Consider the following 20,365-nt stretch of genomic DNA (forward strand, 5'->3'; position numbering starts at 1 on the left):
GTGCAGAGGCCCCGGGCTCCAACAGCTGCTCTACAGCTGTTTGTGTCTCTGCCTTCTCCTCCCTGCTCTGGTCTGTGAGTGAGCTGCGGGGGGCACAGAGGCAGCAGGCTGGTTTACAAAAGGTATTTATTGTGCTTGGTACACGGCTGGTGGCACGGCTTTGGTTACAAGGCTGCAGGAGTCTGCATGGCTCCCGCAGGCGCACGCTAGCAGAAAACATGAGGGATGCTCGGCGGTCCCACCACGAGCCCGCAGCATCGGGGGCACAGCGTGGATGTCCTGCAGAGAGATGTAAGGCACTTGGGGATAATTGGTTTCATGTGGTCTCTTCGGTCTCTGTTCCCTCTGCTGAAGCTGTGGGGTTGAGCAGAGCAGCTTGGTGGGACCAGCCCGGCCGAGGGGTTTGGGCTGTGGACTCCAGTGGTGAATGGAGGGGAAAACATCTGCATCACAGCTGTGTGAGGCAATGAGGGTGGCAGGGCCCGGTCCTGGGACACGGGAAGGGCACAGAAACCACAGATAGTCCCTTACCCAACCAGTCCTCTGCAGGAAAGGCTTAGCCTGCTCCTCAAAGTGGCCTAATCCATGCCTGGTACCGGGTGCTCTTCACCTCCCCTACAACATCAGTCACACACAGAAGCACTGTGCTGCCTCCATTCCCTAAAGCACCCCACCGCAAGGCTGTCTGGCCCTCCAGCGACAGCACCGTGTGGATCTGCCCTACATCACCCAAGCCTTTATGGAGCTCTCAGCTCCAGCCCTGCCCCTATGTACGCAGGGGTCAGACCAGCCCTGGGCTCAGCTCTCGGCCGCTTTGGCACCCGCCTGCAGTTCCAAAAGCTCAGCAAACGCGTGGCACTATGTGAAGGTAAATGATACAGAAAGTGGGGGAGCCCTGGCACCAGTCCCTAATCCCCTTCACCAGCCCAGCACGATGCCCAAGGCCAGCAGCAGGGTTACCAGCCCAACCTGGGGCACAGCTCCTCCAGCCGTGCCCTTCACCTCCCTCGGCACATGGTAGACGATGACCAGCTTCTCCCCAGCACCAACGGGATCCATCTCATCACCCTTGTAGCAGCTCCGTCCCCCCAGGGGGCTGGCATGGGGGTCGTCCTGCAGCAGGTCTTCTGCTGGATTCTCCGATCCGGCCAAGGCCACGTTGACCGACACCTCTCTTGTGCCCACATCGTTGATGGCAATGCAGGTGTAGGTGCCTTCATCCTCCTTGCTGAACTTGGGGATGGCCATGGTGCCATTCTTGAAGACCAAGAAGCGCTCCTGGCTCTGTTTGACGCGCCCGGATGGGGAGAGGCTCCCATCCCGTGCCACGTTGGGCCCATCGATCTCAACACCGCGCCCGGGGGTCTGGATCCTCCAACGGATCTGGGGCAGGGGGCTGCCCGCCACGCTGCAGTGCAGGCTGAGTGTCAGCCCATCGGGCAGCACCGTGTTGTCCAGTTTGGACAGGTAGGTGAGCTGCACCGATGGGGCCACGCACTGATGCGCAGGGATGTCGGTCACCGCCCTGCCCCGCATCCGCCCCGGCGCCGCACACAGCGTGGAACCACCTTTGGTGAGGGACACCGAGGTGCTCTCAGCCCAGCGTTTGAGCCAGAAGAGCTTACAGGAGCAGTTGAAGGGGTTGTTGAAGAGCTGCAGCTGGGACAGCGAGGGCAGAGGGTGGAAGGTACCATCGGCCAGCGTGGTGAGCTGGTTGTCATTGAGCCACAGCGAGCGCAGCTCTGCCAGCGCCTGGAAGGCGTCTCGGGGCAGCCCGGCCAGCCGATTGTTGTTCAACTTGAGGATCTGCAGCCCGCTCAGGTTGCGCAGGTCCTGCCACGGGAAGGTGACCATCTTGTTGTGGCTCAGGTCCAGGTTCTTCAGCTGTGACAGCGTGGCGAAGGCGCCCGGCTCGGCACCGCCGATCTGGTTGTAGCCCAGCCACAGCGACTGCACCTCGGGCACCTCGGCGAAGGCGCCTCGCCACAGCCAGCCGATGCGGTTGGCCGACAGCGTCAGGATGGTGACGTTAGGGGACAGTCCCCGCGGCACCTCGGGCAGCTCCTTGTAGGCACACTCGGCCAGCAGGCGCCCGTTCTTCTTGGTGGAGCAGGAGCAGGGCCCGGGGCAGGCCAGCCCGCGGCACAGCAGCACGGCGATGCCCAGGCAGCACAGCAGCGGCCCCATCCTTCCTCCTGGGGACAGACAGGGGATGTGAGGGTGGCCGTGAGAGTAGCCAGCGTGGGATCTGTGTGTGCTTGCCAAGCGCTAACAGGAATCAGCCCTGCGATTATCTGCAGCGGTAATGGGGAGTATTTGAAATATTCCCCACTCTGAGCAAGGCACAGCTATGCCAATAGCTCCTGGCTACCTCCATGATCTTAAACCATTTCCTTCCCACTCCAGCTCCTTGACAAAATGTCCCCTGCCCCTGTTCGAGGCATCCTGCATCCCTCCGCTTTGGGGATGAAAGCTTTCAGCTCCCCGTTCCGCGCTCCACATTCAGACCTCACCGCACCTCTCCTAACGCGGATCACCACCACCCTCTCTCCCATCCTCGGCCCTTCTCCTCTCAAAGCACCAACTCCGGGCCCCTCAGCCCTCCAACCAGCCGCCGGGGGGGCTGCTGGAAGTCTCTACGTGCCGAGGGCTGAGCTAACTCCTTGCTGGCCTGGCGCGGCGGCCGCAGAGCAGCGTGCAGGCTGTGCTGCGCGGGTCCCACCGCGGAAGCAGTTAACTCAGCGAGGAGCTGGCAGCCAAACCCCTTTGTCTCGGCTCCGTGCTGCTGCGGGGCAGGAGGGGAGAGGGTGATGGGCACCGAAACGCTGCGCAACTATTTTATTATCTTCTTAGCGGGGGAAGGGGAGGAGGGGTGAACCATGCTGCTGCAAAAGGGTGCGCGCAGAGGGCCCCAGCCTGCAGGGAGAAGCCACCACCGGGGCCGGGACCGGGGCCCGGTGGCACTAGGAGGTCCCCTTTGGGGTGCTCCGCGGGGTGCGCGCACGGATCGGCCCCGCGCAGGATGGGTGCGCGCACGGATCCGGCCCCGCGCAGTTCGGCCGCGCACCGCGGTTCCCCCCCCGCCCCATCCCGCTCCCCTCATCCCCACGCTCCGGTTCCCGGCAGCGCTTCCCGGTGAGGCGGGGGGGTGGGCCCGTTCCCTCTCCCCTCCGGCCGGGCCGCGGCAGCCGGGGGCGGTGCAGCGGGCGCATACCAGAGCCGTGAATAACAGCCCCCCCTCCGCCTCCCCGGGCAGCCCCGGACACCCCTCCTCGGCGCCCCGTCACCGCACCGCTGGTTTCCAGGGGACGGAGCGCCCGTCGCTCACCACCGCGGCTCCGGGCTGGCGGCTGAGGCTCCCTCGGCCCGCACCCGGCTTCTCCTCCCCCCTCCCGCTCCCCCGGGCCCTTTTGTTTTCCATGGCACCGACCCGCTCCAGCTTCTCGCCTCGCCGAGGATCGCAGGGAAAAAAAAACACACAGGCGGCCCCTCCTCCCCCCGCGGCCCCACCGCTCCCGGCCCCAAAGATCTGGGGGGGGGGGGGGGGGCGGGAGGGCAACGCAAAGGGCTCCCAACCCCGTCCCTCTGTCCGGGGGTGGGGGGGGGGGGGGTTCCGCAGCACCGTGCCCAGTTCGGTGGGATACGCAGGAGGACACAGCATCGGGGCGCAGAGCATCCCTTGCTCTGTGCCCTAAGAACCCCCACCCGAACAAAGTGCGGCTGCCAAACCCCGCAGGACCCCTTCCCCCCCCCCCCTTCCCCCCCAGCTCCGTCCTGTGTGGAGCTCCAGCTCTCTGCTGCCTGCGCTGACACAAGCGAGGCCGTGAGCGGGGTTAAAAATAGTGCGGGGCGATGGGATTAGCGGGATCGGAGAGGGTCACTGGGGGGCTCGCAGCGGGACCTTCCCCTCCACCCTTATCCCCGCAACGATATCGGGGTCAAACTCACAGAGCTGAGGTTCGGAGCTGCTGTTCAGCCTTTCCCTCGGGTTTTTGGTTTGGTTGTGACACCACCGTGGGATGAGGATGTGGTCAGCGTCACCCACGGGCACGTCCCGCTCCACCCGGGGCTGGCGGCACGGCTAAGGGTTTATGCCTTCGGAGGGGAGAAAGCACCCCGCTGTGCCCCGTTAACCCTTTCGGGGCTGCACCGGCCTGGAGAAACGTCCACGGGATGCGGGGGGGATGCGGGGGGGATGCGGGGCTCCGTCCTTATGCCTGCGGGCGCCTGGTGCTAATGAGCACCCTCCCGAAAAGGAGCAAATCTGGGAGCAATCCAGCACCGGGAGGCAGCTCGTTGCAGCGAGATTCCCTGTAGATGCGTTAGGCGGGGAAATCTATTACCCCCTAATTAAAGGGAGGCAGGAATGATTGTTCTTTTTCTATTCCTCGTGTATTCCTAGGCACGAAACTCAATTAAAGCGCATCCGCAGATGGGGATTTGTCTGCGCGGGGTGGGGTGAGGGGGCTCCGTGCTTTACACGTGTTTTTAAAAGCTGCAGCAAACACCTGGGCCGCCTTTGCAGAGCCTCGAACTGCGAGGATTTGGGGGATTCGGGGGGGGGGAACCCCCCTCCTGCCCCCTCGGTGCTTTGTCTGCCTCCTTCCCGTGCCGTAGGAGAAAGATGCAGAGGCAGCAGAGCCGGACTTAAAATAGAACGCCGCGCTCCGGAGCTGGAGAAACGCGTGGCTGAGGGAGGATGGGGGGGATGGATGGGTGGTGGGTGGGCTCGGGGTGCCTGGCTCCCGGTTTGCAGGCAATGGGGACTGTGGGCTGCTCTTCCTCCCTCCCTCGTGCGTCTCCCCGGTCCCCTTCATGTGGGCGAGGTCGGCTGCAAAGCTCAGCTCCAGATAAGAAAGGCAATCAAAGGCAGCCTTAAATCTTCACCATGTAATCGTGGGTTTAAATCAGCCGTGGGGCGAGAGAGGAGAGCTCCGGGTTCATAAATCCAATCCGATGGCACCGGGCACCTTCACGGGGTGGGGGACGTTGGGAGTGGGGACATTTGGGGACTCGGGGTGGCAACATGGTGCCGGGATGCGTCCTTGTAGGGGCACACGTGTGGGACCCCGTGAAAATATTGTTTGCTTTTTTCTATAGTGTATGTATATATATATGTATGTATATATATATAGGGAATGCCTACAGACTGTATCATATATATTTGGTTTGCTGTATTTTGGTACGTGCGATACGTTTAGGTTTACTCATGCGGTGTGCGGGGACTGAGTGCACACAGAATGGGTGTGTATGTAACGTTTATCTGCGTGAGTTCGTGGCACGTGTGTACAAATGGGTGTCTGCAGCTTGGACGTGTATATATAGGGCGTGTGTACGTCTCTGTATGTTTTAGATACGTGCCTATAGATAAATATACCCTGTGCTCCTACACGCTCTGTGCACAGAAATAGGCACGCGTAGGCAGCTTTGCGTCCCTCCCGGAGCTGCAGGACACAGCCCCACGCCATCTCCCACCTCTGCACCGTGCCGAGCCGAGCCGGAGGGGCAGAGGGGGGCAGCGGGGGGCACTGGGGGGGCACTGGGGGCCCGGCCGCAACCCCCCACCCCTCCAAACAAGCACGGACAACGCTGCACTTTCAATCCCTTTTATTGGATCTTTCACAGACAGAAGGGCGCAGAAAGGCGCCCGCGGCTCTCTCCAGCCCCGGGGCTCCCGGGGAGGGGGGGGTTGGGGAGGGGGGGGGGCGGTGTTCCCTCTCCTCCCGATGGGGCTGGGGGTGGGCACGGACACCGGACCCCGCCCGCCCGCCCGCCAGCAGCACGGGCTCGCCTACGGCACAGACACTTGCTACAACGCTACTCTACCCAACACACATCGACGGGCACCGGGGGGACCGGGGGGGGTCGGGGGGGGTCGGGCCGCCCCCTCAGCCCCGGGACCGGGCGGGGGGCGCGGAGCTGTCCAGCGCCGCACGGTGCTGAAAGGTGCCGCACGGGGGAGGGCTGAACGCACGCTCGGCACCCGGGGAACGGTTTGAGGGGGATATGGGATATTTGATTTTCGCCGATTGGCTTTTTTTTTTTTTTTTTAATTATTATTTTGTTCATCTTTTCGGTTTTTTTTTTTTTTTCGTTCTTTTCCTTCAAGCGGATGGGAAATAAGGGGTGAGCGGCGGGACCGGGAGGGAGAGGGACGGGGAATCGTTGCGCCGCAGCGGCGACGGGGACCAATTTGAATCTGAACGGAAACGAAATTGGGAGATCAGCATCCCTCTCGCCCCCCGTCCCCCCGGATCCGAACCCCTTCCCCGAGGACCTGCCGCCTGGAGGAGGAAGAAGAGGAGAAAGAAGGGTGCATGGGGGGGATTTTTTCCTGTCTCTCCTTGCTCCTTCCCCGGAGGAGAAGCGGCAGCCTCCCCTTGGGGCTGGGGGGGCTGGGGGCAGTGGGGGACGGGGGACGGGGGGGTGATCGGGGGGCTCAGCGGGGACGCTGCCGGTAGTTCCCGTTGATCTCCTGGGAGATGGTGACAGCCTCGGCACCCAGCGGCAGCTTGTCGCTGTACTCGGAGCGCACCTCAAACTCCTCACCGTTAGCTTTGGACTGCGACTCCGCCATGGAGCTGGCTGCTACGCTCTCCTCCCGCTCCAGCTCCGTGGTCTCCTCGGCTTCTCTCCTCCTCCTCCGCCTGCCTCCTTCGTCATCATCTTCCTCATCTTCGTCCTCTTCTTCTGCTTCCCCTTCCCCCACCTCGCTGGGGTTGTAATTCTTCTCGGATTCCAGGTAGGAGGCGCGGGGGTCGAAGTCGGCAGCCATGTGCTTCTCCATCTGGTCCGGGTTCTGGGCTTTCATGATCAGCTTGTAGGTTTTGCCCTGGTACTTGGAGAGGAGGTGGCACCACGTGGCGCCCATCAGGGGGAGGGTGGCCAGAAGCAGCAGAAAGATGCTCACGACCACAATGATGATGAGGGAGGGGATCTCCTTTTTGGTGGTGAAGACCACTTGGACCTGGCAGTCCTCCCCCAGGTAAGTGAGGCACACCGAGTAATTGGTGCCAGGCTTCAAGCCCTGGAACCAGTACGAGTTCACTCCTTCCTCGATCTTGGACCACTGCACCAAGGCATGGCCACGGCTACTCTCCTGGCACAGGTAGAGCATCCTCAGGTGCACCTTGTCGGGCTGCACATAGGTGGGCGTCAGCTGCACCCGGGCGTCGCGCTCCGACACATCCAAGGCGATCACACCCAAGTCGAAGGTGTGCTGCTTGAAGTCACCGCTCTGGTTGAAGGCATGGTTGGAAATGTATCTGCTGGTTGGCATGGAGCCACACTTCTTCTCAAAGGGAGGAAGCTGGAAGGGGACTTTCCCATCTCCCGTGGGCTCCATCCCAGCCGCTGAGGGTGGTTGACTCTGCCGGGTGGGGCTGAGGGGTTTGCTCCTCTCATCGGGTGTGAGCACGCTGTTCTTCGCTCCCTTGGCTCCAGGCTTCTTGTCACCTGGCTGTGCTTTGCCCCCCGTCGGGTCCCTGCCGGGCTGCAGCGGGTACTTCTGGGATCCAGCCACAGCCACGTTGACCGAGGTCTGGTTGCTCCCCATTTCGTTGGTGGCCAGGCAAGTGTAGGTGCCCTCCTCCCGCTTGCTCAGGTGAGGAATCACCAGCGTGCCATTCTTGAAGACCAAGAAGCGCTCAGGGTCCTGTCTGGGGGGGTCCTTCCCTGCGCTCTCACTCGGGCTGCCGCTGAGCTCCAGGGTCTGGCTGGAGGTGCGGATCTTCCAGCTGACTTCGGGCGGTGGAGCGCCCGTCACGGCGCAGTGCAGCGTCAAGGTGAAGCCATCAAAGAGCTCTGTGGTGTCCAGGTTGGGGTAGTAGGTAAGCTGCACAGAGGGCGAGGTGCACTGTGTGTCCGGGATCTTCCCCACCTCCACCCCACGGAGCTGCTCCGGGAGGCTGCAGGTGATGGACTCCTTCTCCGGGATGGAGATAAGCGTGCTGTCCATCCACTTCTTGAGCCACTGGAGCTTGCAGGAGCACTCGAAGGGGTTGTTGTAGATTTGCAGGTGGGACAGGGAGCTGAGCGAGTCAAAGATGCCTTCGGCGAGCGTGGTGAATTTATTGTTGTTGATGCGCAGAGACCGCAGGTCCTTCAGGGTGTGGAAAGCCCCCTGGGGCACCACGGCCATGTGGTTGTTGTTCATCTTGAGCAGCTGGAGGGCGCTGAGGTTGTAGAGGTCCTGCCATGGGAAGTCCACGATCTGGTTGTGGCTGATGTCAAGGTTCTTCAGCTGCACCAGGATGGCGAAGGCGCCGGGCTCGATGGCGCGGATCTCATTGTGCGCCAACCAGAGGGATGTCACCTGGGTCACCTCCACGAAGGAGCGCCGCTGCAGAGCCGTGATCTTGTTGGCCGACAGGCTGAGGGTGGTCACGTTGGAGGGCAACCCAGTGGGCACCACCTGGAGATCCTTGTAGGCGCAGTCGGCGAACTGGTGGGCGTACTTATCCACGCAAGCGCAGGGCTCGGGGCACGCCCGGGCTGAGCCCAGCAGGGCTGCCAGCCACAGCCACAGCGCCGGGGCCATGTCCCCTGCCAAGGGACACAGGGGCTGGGTAGGTGCCCGCCCCGTTCCCTGCCGCCCGGAGAGAGGCGGCGGGGACGCGCCCCATTGTCTGCGCCCGGCCCCCCGCAGCATCCCCGCCCGCCCCCTCGCTCCTTCTCCTCCCGGCTTTCTTTCTTATTGCTTTTCCTCCCCCAGATCTCGTTTTCTTTCCTCTTCTTTATTTTTTTCTTTCCTATTTCTGCTTTTTATGTTATTTCTCTCTCTCTTTTTTTTTTCCTCTTCATCCTTCCACCCTTCTCTCTCCTCTTCACTTTTCTCCCTTCCTTCTCCCTCTACTTTTCCCCTTCGCTATTTCCCCTTTTCCCCGTCTCTCCCAATTTCCCCCCCCCATTTCTCCCCACTCCCCCCCATTTCTCCCCGTTCCCCCCTCAGCCCTACCGCACCGGGACCCCGCACCTTACCCGCTCCTAAGTGCCGCTGAGCAACACGCAGCTCTTCTCCCCTCCGCTGCCGCTCCTCCGCATCCTCCTCCCCAGCCCCGTTCCCCGCAGCCCGGAGGCGCCCAGAGGCGGCGGTGAGGGGCTCGGCGTGCCGGGGGCACCCCGCACCTCGCCGGGCTCGGAGCTGCGCACCGGAGCGGGGCCGGGCGGGCACTGGGGCTGCGGAGCCGAGAGAGGAGGGAGGAATTAGCATTTCTGCCAGCCTCCCCCTCCGCACGGCCGCCCCCTTCCCATCCCACCACCCACCCACCGCCGCCTCGCCAAGCCCCGCAGCCGCTCGCAGACCCCGAAAACGAAGCTAAGAAACGCCAAGAAGCCCCCTCCCCGCCGAGCAGCGGTAAAACCCGCACGCACGCGGTAGCAGCTGGAATGCGGTCTCTCCGCCCCCCCCCGCCCCCCCCCGCTCCCGTCGGGGCACAGTACGGAGCCGGGACGCCCTCGCCCTTTGGGAGCTGCTTGTGCTCGGGCTCTGGTGCTGGGGGAGCGGGGAGGACGTGTCCACACCGGCCGCCCCCCGGGGGGTGGTTCCCTTCTGCATAGAGCTGGCTGAGTGTGGGGAGCCTTCAACTTGAAGGCGGGCAGGTTCCCCCCGACGTGGGGGTCTCTCCTTCTCCCGGCCCTGCCCTTCCATGAGAAACACGATGAATAATTGATTTTGTTAGTGGGATCGATTCCTGCCTCTCTCCGTCCCTCCCTGTATTCCTCCATCCCTCCCTCCATCCCACCCTGTATCCCTCCCTTTATCCTTCCATCTCTCCCTGCATCCCCCCTCCACCCATTCCTCTGCCACAGGTCCCCCAGTCCATATGGCTCATCCTGCTCCTCCCGCTGCCCCACAGCTCCAGAAGTCTGGGCTATCCCTCTGTGGGGGTCTCATAAGCAAAGGAACATCGTCATCCCCTCTCCCTCCATGCCGGGAGCGCAGCTCCCCATCCCTGCCCTGATGCCATGGGGATGGACGTGCTCCCTGCTGGGGGACAGAGAGGGAATGAGCCTCACCCTTGTAGGGTCTCCAAGCCTCCCAGTCCATCCTATCATGGCACGGGTTTGAACCAGCCCCGCCAACATCCCCACGGTGCTCTGGTGGAAGAGGCACAACGCATACCATGATGCTCCCACCTCAGGACGGACTCCTTTTATTTCCCAGCACCAGCGAGGCCCCCACGGTGTGCTTTCAGAAGCAGCAATGCAGCTTGTGCAGAAAGGACAGCGGCGTGGAGCAGATGGCCTCGGTGTGGCAACACCCAACCCTGCATGTGGGGACAGCAGCGGAGCCAAACAGCTGGCCGGGGAAGGGCTGAGCTAAACGTGCAGCAGAGAGCACATCTCCAGCATCTTCAGGCTGTGGTGGGGCCGAGACGTGACTCACTGCTTTCCCATCTCTCTGGCTGGTAGCCCAGGCATGCCCTCACCCTCAGTGTGACACTCACGCAGACACCAGCAAGCTGCAGCTCGGGGAATTACAGCATCATAGGCTCGGGGTTGAGTTTTATAGGCATTTTTTTTCCCCCATTCTGCTTACTCTGAACGCCCACAGACTGTCAGCTGGGATCTGGGCTGCGGAGGTCAAGAAAGGGATGCAAGGCTAGCAAGATGCTCTCAGGTGCATTAAAGTAGGTTAAAATGCTACAGGAATGCGGCCAGCACCAAGAGGACGATTGCTTTCTGGTTCAGCAGCCGCCCGCTGCACTTTGCTAACTCTTCCCTAGATGCCTTCATTCATCATGCAGAAGGAAGAAACCCAAGTGGCCCAGATCTGGCTCCCAGACAGGTTTAGGGAGCACTGGAGGCTGCACATTGTGCTCAAAATGGGTCACAGGATGAGCTGAGCATGGCAGGAGCGATGATGCAATTGTGCCTTAGTTTCCCATGGGGGAGAGTGCCTGGAATAAAAGCAAGTCTTCGAGCTCTCTTCCAAGAGAGGATGGAGATGTGGATGGATGGATGGATGGATGGATGGATGGATGGATGGATGGATGGATGGAAGGATGGAAAGGTGGCAGGATTGAAGGATGGATGGAAGGGTGGAAGGATGGAAGGATGGATGGAAGGGTGGAAGGATGGAAGGGTGGAAGGATGGAAGGATAGAAGGATGGATGGAAGGGTGGAAGGATGGAAGGGTGGAAGGGTGGAAGGATGGAAGGGTGGAAGGATGGATGGAAGGGTGGAAGGATGGAAGGATAGAAGGATGGATGAAAGGGTGGAAGGATGGAAGGGTGGAAGGATGGAAGGATGGATGGATGGGCAGATGGATGGATGGATGGATGGATACATGGATGGATACATGGATGAGTGGATGGCTGGGTGGACAGAAGGATAGATGGATGGGTAGGAGGGTGGGTGGGTGGGTAGATGCATGGGTGGGTACAAAGTTGGATGGAAGGATGAATGGATTTGTGGATGGATGAATGAATAAATGCATGGATGGGTACATGGGTGAACAGATGGGCAGATGGCTTGATGGATGGATGGATGCACGAATGGGTGGCTGGCTGAGTGCATGGATGAGTATAGAGATTGGTGGAAGGATGAACAGATACTTGGATGGGTGGATGAATAGATGGACAGATGGGTACACTGATGGATAGATGGAAGGATGGACGGATGGATGAATAGATGCATGGATGGGTACATGGATGGCTGGACAGATGGCTTCAGAGCTTTCAGCCTGCTCACACCACCTCAGCCCCCAGGCACCCTGATTTTATACATGCCCCTAAAGATGTGACAAGCTGTGCTGAGGGCCAGATCCTCAGCTGGTGTTGACCAATGCAGTGGTTCCCGTGGTGTAGGTGAGGCCAGCCTCCCAGGTGGAGGAATCACTGGTTCAACCAGTGCTTGCTGATTTACAACCTATAACATCCACCTGCTGCCTGGAAGCATCTAGGGGAGGAATCCTCCTCCCCGTGCTGGGGCGTTGGTTATTTAAGGAGAAGTGCAAGCCTCCAGTGTGAGCTCTCCTGGGTTCTTTAGCTTTTAGCCACATTTTATCTCCCTTCATGTCAGGTGAGGGCATCGAATCTCTGTGCTGGGAGCATGGCTGGAGGTGATGTCATTTCTCCCTCGGTTTTGCATCACCTTTCTCCAAATATTTCACAGAATCCTGACGGCCCTATCCTCGCTCTTAGTGGCCCCTGGGATCTAAACCTGTTTTGCTGCAAAGAGATAAACATTTAATAAAACCACCTAACCCAGTTAACCTTTCTCGAGCTCGCTGGAGCAAATACTCCCCTGCCTTGGACCTCCCCCCACCCCGGCCATCCAAGCTGAGTGATCTTGCAGGCTATAATCAAATGCAGAGGAACTGGCCCTTTGGCTCTAATTAGTTTTGCATGAGTGTTGGGGGAAGAAATCCATTTTCATAAACAGAAAGGATTTATGCTGCTCCTTCTTGCCTTTCTTTCTTTTCTTTTTTTTTTTTTTTTTAAACCAAGTCCCAAAGCACTTTGCTGAGGGCTAGCAGGGAGTCATTTTATGAATGGTTTAGATTGAGCAATGCATTATTAATAACAGCCAATCAGGCAAGCAGCGTATTGTATATCATTTCAGGAGATTCGCTTAATTCAGGGGAGTTATTTATTGCTGGCACAAAAGAAAACTCCTTTCTTCTTCATACCTCAGCCTGAAGGTTGGGTGGAAGGACTCAGCTGATGGCAGCTCGGGGGTCTCCCCACTCCGGGGTACCCCAGGCCCTGCATTGCCTAATGCCAGCAGAGCCCCGCGCCTGCTGGGTGAGTTTTACAGCAGCTCGGGGCTAAAGATGGCAAATCCTGGCTCCTGCCTTGCCCCCGCTATTGTTTTACAAGGCTTTGATGAGGCCAAGTGGCAGCAAACAGATGGGCCCGGCTCTCTGCCGGCTGTGCCCCTCGTTGCAGGGTAAGGCTGGGCACAACCCTATACGAGACGCTGGAGAATCCCCCATGGGCGAGCGAGACGCAGATTCCCCCGTTGCAGCGGGAGGGTTGCACGGGGCTCCAGGCCCACCAGGGTGCACGAGTGGGTGCACACGCGTGTGCCACAGAGCGCGTGTGCTGAGCGGTTGTGCAAAGGAGACATCTGGTGGCGGCCGTCCCGCACTGCGGGGAAAGCAAAGGCAAAACGAGGGGGGGGGGGGGGATTTGATCTACAAACGCCTTTATTGAATACAGAGAAACTTTCGCGTGAGGAGTTGATATAAACAACGCTGCCGGATGCTCAGCCAGGCAGCAGTGGTGCTGCTGGGGGGGCCATCCCAGCACCGATCCCATCTCACAGCCTCTGCCCTCTGCACGGCCGTTGGGCAGCAGCGCTGGGGTGTGCAGATAAGAATTTTGTAAGAAAACTGGGGGTTTTTTTGTGGGTTTTTTTTTTTGTTTTGTTTAGTTGTTGGTTTTTTTGTTTGTTTTTTTTTCTTTTTCTTTCCAGCTGGGAATAATCTTCCCAGGGAGCTCTGTGATAATCTCTATCAGAATGGGGCGGTGGAGGGCCTCCAGCATGGATGCCTTACGGAACGAAGTGCTACCAGCGGTGGTTTGGGCAGCTCTCCCTGCAGCTGTGTGAGCTTTGTGTTACCTGAGCACAACCTGAAGCTTAAACAGGAAGAGAAGGTTAAAAAGTGGGTCGCCTCCATATCCACCTCCATATCTCGCAGGCAGTCCTGCTCCTGCTGAAGCACGGCTGGAGGGTGATAGAGGGGACGGCTTCAGGCTCCTACATCCTTTAATTCTTTCTCAGAGAAGAGCCCAAACCTGAGCTGTCCCCTACGCCCAGAGCTGTCCCTTATGCCCCTGGGGATGCTGCCATGTGGGCCCTCCAGGCAAATCTAAGGGGGTTTTGCTGCCTTCCAGAGCAGAGACGGATGGGGTTGCAGCTCAGCAAGTAGTGAAGTCCGATGTCACCATGTCTTCCTCGCTGTCCTCCGAGCTGATGATGATGCTGCTGTCCTCTGCAGAGGGAATGGAATGGGGATGAAGCTCCAGGGGCCAAAGCCTGGGCTCCTGATCGCCCTCATTATGGGGGAACCCGTAACGACCCACCTGCATCCCGAGTGCGGCTCCTGCTGGCCTTGGAGGGGGGGATGCGGCCGTTGTGGCTCTGTGCGGAGGTGCTGGGCCCCCCTCTGCCATCCCACTGGCTTGAGCTGGGCTCGCCGCCGTCCCGCTCCAGCTTCAGCAGCTTGGGTGAGACCTGGCTGCTCCTCTCCACGTGAGGCTGGCACCGCTTGGGCCGCGTGGCGGCTTGGGACACCTGCACAGGGGACATCAGGCAATGGGGTGGCCCCTCCGGGTCCCAGAAGCTCCCACCCCGATGGGGCGCTCCTTATCACACTCACCCCCATCTTGGCGAGGCTGATGGTGAAGGTGGGCAAAACATCCTGGCTGCTGTGCTGTGGGGGCTCCTCCTCCTGCACAGAGAGCGCAGAGCAAAGGTTACAGGGGAGCTGGGAGCTGCTCTGTGGGATGGGGAAGGCTTGCAGAGAGGGGAAGTGAGGAGCCATCCCCGCACTGGGATGGGGCACAGGCGTCTCACCAGGTTGTTCTCCAGGGCCACCTCCACCACGGGGACCGGCCGGGGAGCGCCACCTGCAAGAGAGAGGGCAGGGCTGCAGCCTGCGGCATGGAAAGGGGACCAGAATGAAGCGTGCTGGGACGGCCAAGGGGCTTTGGAGCCTTTGGGGAGGCATAGAGACTAAGCAGCGTGGCTGTCCCATCACAGGAAGAGTGATGTGGAGAGAGACTGGGGAGGCAGGGAGATGAGTGCCGGCTGCTTGCTGGCCACGGGTGCCCACGTCTCACCTTGCAGCCCCTCGATGCGCTCAGCCAGCTCCTGCAGCCTGGCACGGCACTCAGCAAAGTCCTCGTGCAGCACCAGCTCCACATCCGCCGCCGGGCGCTGCCTCCGCAGCTCCTCCAGCGCATCCTTGACGAAGGGCTGCATGTCCATCACCTCCTGCTCCGTGGCGTAGAGGCCCATCTTCTCCACCAGCCTCTCGCCCGCCTCCATCCTCCGCAGCACGGTCTCCACGCGCCGCAGCTCCCCCTCCAGCTCCCTCCGGCCCCTCTCCTGCCTCTTCTCCACCAGCTCCAGCAGCTTCTCCTCCTCACGCCGGATCAGCTCCACCAGCTGCTTCACGTGCTGCCTCACCAGCTCCCGCATCCCGCGCCCCTCCGCCTCCAGCCGCGCCGCCTTCTCCTGCAGCGCCGCGTGCGACGCCTCGAAGCCGCCCCGCCGCCGCGCCAGCTCCTGCCCCAGCACTGCCAGCTCGTCCTGCCGCCGCTGGATCTCGGTGCGGATGTCGCAGTAGAAAGACGAGTGCTGGGCATCCAGCAGAGCGCAGGAGCAGCACAGCGGCTTCTCGCACTTCCTGCAGAAGATGCTGGAGGGGAAGAGGAGCGCACGGTTGGGACCGCGTCCCCATCCACGTGGGCACAAGGCAGGGCTGCGTCGCTCACCTGGTGACGTGGCCCTGCTCGGTGTGCCCGGGGCTGGAGCAGAAGAGGTTGCACGACCTCTTGGTGCCCTCCAGGAAGCGATGAGCCGACTCGGCCCGCAGCTCCTCCACCTTCCTGGCTTCGTGGCTCCTCTTCTTAAAGAACCACTGGTGGTCCTCGAAGCAGCCCGGGCACAGGAACTCCTCGCACTCCGAGCACCACACAGCCGCCGCATCCTGCCGGCACCGGCTGCAGCTCAGCCCCCCCCTGCTGATCCGCCGGTAGATGCTCAGGCGGGTCTGCAGGCTGCTGAACAGCACGTTATCCACGTCGGGGATGCCGTCGGGCTGCGGGATGGGCGCCTGGCACACGGGGCACTGCCCCACGGGTTTGTTCTCCCGCAGGCAGCCCAGGCACAGCGTGTGCAGGCAGGTGAGCAGCTTCAGGTTGGGCGATTCCTGCCGGCAGCCCTCGCACAGCACGAACTGGAAGTCGCCCTCCCCAGGAGGCCCAGAGGGAGCGGGGCACTGCGAGGGTCCCGGTGCGGCCCCCGGCTCCTTGGGGGCAGCAGAGCCATCTGGGTGGGAAGAGGAAGCGGGAGAAGTAGGGAGAAATGGGCTCTGTGCATTCGGGGCGTTGGATTCAGGGTTACGCTGTGAGGATCCACGTGTGCCAATTGATTTTTTCCTTTCACTTTTGCTCCTTCCGGGATCTTGCCGTGGGGGATGCAAGAATGGACAAACCATGTTCCCACCTTTTGGTTCCAGCCTCTGGGGTGCTCCTACCAGCCCTGTCCCCAAAACCCTCCCCTAGCCCTCCCCAGACCATCAGCGAGCCCCATACAAATTGGGGTGCCTCCCCTTGCCACCTCCCTCCACATTTTCTGTATCCCCCCCAAAGAACAGCTTTGCACCCCCAGTTGTGCCCCCGTTGCTCCCAACCCACGCGTGCAACCCACCCACAGAGCCTACTGGGGGGCTTCCGTTCTGTCTATCCCCCACTCCCCCAGCCCTCCTCCCCGCGCAGTAATAAGCGGGGAGAGGGCACACGGCGGCGGGGGGACCCCATTTACCTTCTTGGGGCCCGGGGGCCCGGGGGGCTTCGGGGCTGCCGGGCATTTCGGGGCGCTGGGCCGGAGGCTCCGCTTTCGTTTCTGCAGTCCGGCGTGAGGAGGAGGAGGAGCTGGGGGAGGGAGGAAGGCGGGGATGATGGGTGGGGGCGGAACGGGACGGGGCCGGGACGGGGATCGGTCCCGCGGGGGTCCCATGTCCCACTCGTCCTGTTCCTGCCATCCCCCTGCACTGGGATGGAGAATCTCGCGTGGGGGATGCTGCTGGGGGGGAGAGGGGGGATGCAGACACCCACAGGGTGATGCTAAGGGGGGAACGCCGGTACCCACAGGGTGATGCTGTGTGTGGGGGGGGGGTGGGGGGAGCGCAGACACCCACAGTGTACCACCCCCTTTTGTCGGCTGCCGAGGTGGTGGAGCGGTTGTTTTGTCGGCACGAGAAGGCCGCGTGGAGAGGGATCTGCAGGGAGAAATATCTATTTCCCTATTTCCTATGGGGCGGAGGGGACCCCCCGTAGGGCTGCGGGACCCTCCGGACCCCCCCCTCCCCCCCGGAGGTACGCGTGCGGCAGAGGACGCGATGCTCCCGGAGGCCGACGGAGCGTTTCCCGAGCCGGAAAAACTCACCCCGCCGTGAGCCCTGCGTCCCTCTGCCGTCACAGCCACATGAGGGGCGGACCAGGAAGCTCCTGCAGCTCCCTCCTTCGCCTCCGCAGCATCCTCATCCTCATCTAGGAACCGCCGGGAGGATGGAACCCCCCGGCCCCCGACCGGGCTGAGGCTCCAGCAAGGAAAACCCGGACGGCGTTGCTTTATTGCAGCACGGCGGCGGTGCTGCTGTCTTTTATTCTCTCGGCGTTGCACATCGCAGAGGGGAGATGTTCAGCAGGTCGGGATACCAGGCACTTCCCTTGGGGGATTTTGACCGCTTCCAGCAGTCCAGCATTGGGCTGTATGGTGCACAGAAGGGCTTCTTCTCCTTCGGAGCCAAGGCAGACCCACTGGGACCGGCCATGAATGCTGCAGGTGAGTCCTGACCATAGAGGGGAGATGCTGCCGTCCTCTCCTCTGGTGCTGCGCTGGCTGGGTGCTCTCACTTGGCCTGGATGGGGTTTGCTGGTGGGTGCACGTTCCCTGTCCCCCTTGCAGACTCCTCCCAGGGCTGGCTGTCCTGGATCTGCCATGGGATCATCACCTCCTTGGTCTTCCTACTGATGCTCCTCACCTTCCCCATCTCGGGCTGGTTTGCCTTGAAGGTAAGGGAGGAGAGCAGGCGAGGAGCAGGGTGACAGCCCATGCTCTGTGGGTAGGCAGTTCCTGGTGTTTTACTCCTGTCCCTGTCTCTGTGTGCATCCCCCAGATAGTGCCTACCTATGAGCGAATGGTCATCTTCCGCCTGGGCCGCCTCCGTGCACCGCAGGGCCCCGGCGTGGTGCTGCTGCTGCCCTTCATTGACCACTGGCAGCGTGTGGATCTGAGAACACGGGCCTTCAACGTGCCCCCCTGCAAGGTGAGCCACCCTTGAGGCATCCCAGATACCCAGAGCAGCATTCTGCCTATCCTCATGGTGAGCCAAGGAGCGTCACAGGGCTGGGAGCCACAAGCCCTGGGGCTGGGAGGCACCTGCTCACCTCCCACACTTTGGGCAATGGATGTTCCCAAGTGGAGACATCTCCAAAACAACAGCCCGTATCCAAATGTCTCTCAGTAATGGCTGGAAGTTGTCATTCTAAGTAGCCCAAATGTCATCCTTGGGGTTGGCTTTGCTTCTAGCAAACCTATTATTAAAGAGATGGGAGAGGGGTCCATGCTTGGCCCCCACAAGGCTTGGGCGTGGGGTGCAGCGGGGCAGACCCTGACCTCCTCTCCCAGCTGATCTCCAGGGATGGTGCGGTGCTCTCCATGGGTGCCGACGTGCAGTTCCGTGTGTGGGACCCCGCGCTGTCTGTGCTGGTGGTGAAGGACCTCGTGGCAGCCACTCGCATGACAGCACAGAGCGCCATGGCCAAGGCCTTGGGCAAGAAGAGCCTGCGGGAGATCCAGGGGGAGAAGCTACGCATCGGGGAGCAGCTGCTGGTGAGAATGGCCCTGGGCGTTCCCTGGGTGGGATACGGCTCACGTCTAAGCCAGCAGCACGCTGAGCTGTGGGATCTGTGGTCTCCGTGCTCTTCTGGCCTCCCACCACCTCTCTTCCCTTCTTCCCTCAGCTGGACATCAACGACATGACCAAGTCCTGGGGGCTGGAGGTGGACCGTGTGGAGCTGACGATGGAGGCGGTGCTGCAGCCCCCCCGGGACGCCCTGCTGGGACCTCTGGGTGCCGTAGCCCCGGCGCTGGAGGGCTCTCCCCCCCAGCTGGCTGCCCACCTCCTCAACAGCACACCCAGCGCCCCGGAGGCAGGTAGGAGCCCATAACCTTTGAGCCCAGAGGCTCTTTGAGAGAGAAGCTAAAGTCCTGCAGGTACCACAGCCCTGTGAGCACAGCACAGATAGGTGGGGGCAGCTCAGGTTTCATGTTGAGAGCTTGGCACGGCTTTCAGAAGGGGTGGGGAGCGGCAGCGAGGTTTTTCCCCAGGTGCTTTGAGTCACGGGGATGGGAGCAAGATGCACGTGTCAGCTCAGGCCCCTATTCCTTCTTAGGCTTATTCCTAAGAAGGAAAAAATGAGCTCTGTGGTTGCAGTGTGACTATGCTAGATGTGTCATCCCTTCAGCAATGTTGGCTCAGGAAGACTGGGGCAAGCAAGGGAATGAAAGCTATGGGGGACCGGTGGAGACTGGAGGAGGGAGTGCCGTGGGGGTCCCCATGGACCAGCAAAGCTCATCCTGAAGGTGGCCTCTGTTCCACCCCTTTGTCCCAGCAGACAGCGTGGGGACAGTGAGCGAGGTGGAGCCCCCCAGGAGGAGGCCCAGTGCGGTCGAGCTGCTCTCAGCTGTGGAGCCCATCCTCTCCGAGGCTCTGGTGAGCCAGGTGGGAGCATCCTACCAGGTGGACATCATCCTGCCCGGCGGCGCCCGCAGCACCTTCTTCATAGACCTCTCCTCAGGTGGGGGTCTCACGGTGGGGTGGGCGCCCTATGGGATCTCCTCGTGGTCGGTGTCCCAGCTCATGGCTGCTCCCTCTCGCCCCATCCGTGTCCCACAGGCAGCGGGCGGGCTGGCTGCGGTGTGCCCCAGGGCAGCCCTGATGTGGTGCTGGAGGTGGCGGAGGAGGACCTGCAGGAGCTGATGCTGGGCGAGCTGCGGCCCCTGGCTGCCTACATGAGCGGGCGGCTGCGGGTGCAGGGCGACTTGCAGCTGGCCCTGCGCCTGGAGGAGCTCTTCAAGGCCGTGAAGCTGCACAGATAGAGCAAGCGTGTCCCTGTGCGTGTGCCTGCAGGTGGGGGACAGCAGAAGGACACGGTGAGGATGCTGCCCGCCCTCCCCGTGGGGCGACAGGAGGCAGGTGAAGGCCTGAGAGGGGAAACCGAGGCAACGGAGGCATCGCTCCTTGGCTGAGCCTCTCCGCCTGCCCTTGTGCTTGTCTTTTCTCACCCCCTGCCTACAATGCAAGCGGTGGGCGCCCCAGCTTTGGGCCATGTGGTCCTCGCAGCTGCTGCCTTTTGGGGAGGGAGAGGAGGTGGCATCCGGGGAAGGAGCAGCTGGGAGTTTCCCCTCCCAACACAAGAAGTGACGGCGTTGATTTGTGTTTCTGCATGTGTGATGTGGGCCCTGCCTGCACGGTGTGTGTGGGGCTGTGTCCGGCCGTCTATCCGCAGCTCTTTATTCGGTAAGCTTCCTTTCTATCCCAATAAACACGCTCTGAAGGTAACAACAGGCTGATGGCTTCTGTGGGCGCTCCCCCGTGCCTCAGTTTCCCCATTCCTGCCAG

At 61.4% G+C, this 20,365-nt stretch overlaps 4 protein-coding genes across 13 annotated transcripts; 1 reads left to right on the top strand and 3 right to left on the bottom strand.

Annotated features, from left to right (window-relative positions):
* Positions 1–109: 109 nt before the first annotated feature.
* ISLR (immunoglobulin superfamily containing leucine rich repeat) lies at positions 110–4,011 on the bottom strand. Of its 4 annotated transcripts, none has more exons than XM_001233272.7 (2): positions 3,949–4,011; positions 110–2,195 (listed from the first exon to the last, which is right to left on the bottom strand). In XM_001233272.7, exon 2 carries the CDS (start codon positions 2,185–2,187, stop codon positions 919–921), a length of 1,269 nt encoding a protein of 422 aa, XP_001233273.2. In that variant the 5' UTR covers positions 2,188–2,195; positions 3,949–4,011; the 3' UTR covers positions 110–918. The 4 variants fall into 4 exon arrangements, with proteins under 4 accessions (XP_001233273.2, XP_015134521.2, XP_015134522.2 ...); XM_015279035.4 differs by lacking the exon at positions 3,949–4,011 and adding an exon at positions 3,431–3,466; XM_015279036.4 differs by lacking the exon at positions 3,949–4,011 and adding an exon at positions 3,329–3,389.
* Positions 4,012–5,606: 1,595 nt separating this feature from the next.
* On the bottom strand, positions 5,607–9,173 carry ISLR2 (immunoglobulin superfamily containing leucine rich repeat 2). Its single transcript, NM_001044667.2, has 2 exons — positions 8,980–9,173; positions 5,607–8,544 (listed from the first exon to the last, which is right to left on the bottom strand). Exon 2 carries the CDS (start codon positions 8,537–8,539, stop codon positions 6,440–6,442), a length of 2,100 nt encoding a protein of 699 aa, NP_001038132.1. The 5' UTR covers positions 8,540–8,544; positions 8,980–9,173; the 3' UTR covers positions 5,607–6,439.
* Positions 9,174–13,135: 3,962 nt separating this feature from the next.
* Positions 13,136–17,155, bottom strand: PML (PML nuclear body scaffold). 3 transcript variants are annotated; one of them, XM_046899098.1, is made up of 9 exons: positions 17,125–17,155; positions 16,828–16,957; positions 16,501–16,610; positions 15,450–16,005; positions 14,793–15,373; positions 14,527–14,579; positions 14,330–14,401; positions 14,034–14,244; positions 13,136–13,942 (listed from the first exon to the last, which is right to left on the bottom strand). In XM_046899098.1, the coding sequence occupies exons 3-9, from the start codon at positions 16,544–16,546 to the stop codon at positions 13,869–13,871; spliced, it is 1,593 nt and encodes a 530-aa protein (XP_046755054.1). In that variant the 5' UTR covers positions 16,547–16,610; positions 16,828–16,957; positions 17,125–17,155; the 3' UTR covers positions 13,136–13,868. The 3 variants fall into 3 exon arrangements, with proteins under 3 accessions (XP_046755054.1, XP_015134517.2, XP_046755053.1); XM_015279031.4 differs by lacking the exon at positions 16,828–16,957; XM_046899097.1 differs by having other exon boundaries at positions 16,877–17,155.
* Positions 17,156–17,161: 6 nt separating this feature from the next.
* STOML1 (stomatin like 1) lies at positions 17,162–20,305 on the top strand. 5 transcript variants are annotated; one of them, XM_015278812.3, is made up of 7 exons: positions 17,162–17,523; positions 17,647–17,753; positions 17,858–18,007; positions 18,370–18,573; positions 18,705–18,897; positions 19,356–19,541; positions 19,640–20,305. In XM_015278812.3, exons 1-7 carry the CDS (start codon positions 17,376–17,378, stop codon positions 19,840–19,842), a joined length of 1,191 nt encoding a protein of 396 aa, XP_015134298.2. In that variant the 5' UTR covers positions 17,162–17,375; the 3' UTR covers positions 19,843–20,305. The 5 variants fall into 5 exon arrangements, with proteins under 5 accessions (XP_015134298.2, NP_001280135.2, XP_015134299.2 ...); NM_001293206.2 differs by having other exon boundaries at positions 19,359–19,541; XM_015278813.3 differs by having other exon boundaries at positions 18,381–18,573.
* The last annotated feature ends 60 nt before the right edge of the window (positions 20,306–20,365 follow it).

The sequence above is a fragment of the Gallus gallus genome, chromosome 10 (assembly GCF_016699485.2).
Source record: "Gallus gallus isolate bGalGal1 chromosome 10, bGalGal1.mat.broiler.GRCg7b, whole genome shotgun sequence".
Classification (NCBI taxonomy): domain Eukaryota; kingdom Metazoa; phylum Chordata; class Aves; order Galliformes; family Phasianidae; genus Gallus; species Gallus gallus.

Coding starts and splice junctions, on each gene's coding strand:
- ISLR (XM_001233272.7), bottom strand. CDS start 2,187: ATGGGGCCGCTGCTGTGCTGCCTGGGCATCGCCGTGCTGCTGTGCCGC.
- ISLR2 (NM_001044667.2), bottom strand. CDS start 8,539: ATGGCCCCGGCGCTGTGGCTGTGGCTGGCAGCCCTGCTGGGCTCAGCC.
- PML (XM_015279031.4), bottom strand. CDS start 16,546: ATGCCCGGCAGCCCCGAAGCCCCCCGGGCCCCCGGGCCCCAAGAAG. Junction 14,402..14,526: donor TGGCCCTGGAGAACAACCTG/GTGAGACGCCTG, acceptor CTCTCTGTGCAG/GAGGAGGAGCCCCCACAGCA. Junction 13,943..14,033: donor GAGCCGCACTCGGGATGCAG/GTGGGTCGTTAC, acceptor TTCCCTCTGCAG/AGGACAGCAGCATCATCATC.
- STOML1 (XM_015278812.3), top strand. CDS start 17,376: ATGTTCAGCAGGTCGGGATACCAGGCACTTCCCTTGGGGGATTTTGAC. Junction 17,754..17,857: donor CGGGCTGGTTTGCCTTGAAG/GTAAGGGAGGAG, acceptor TGCATCCCCCAG/ATAGTGCCTACCTATGAGCG. Junction 18,574..18,704: donor GCATCGGGGAGCAGCTGCTG/GTGAGAATGGCC, acceptor TTCTTCCCTCAG/CTGGACATCAACGACATGAC.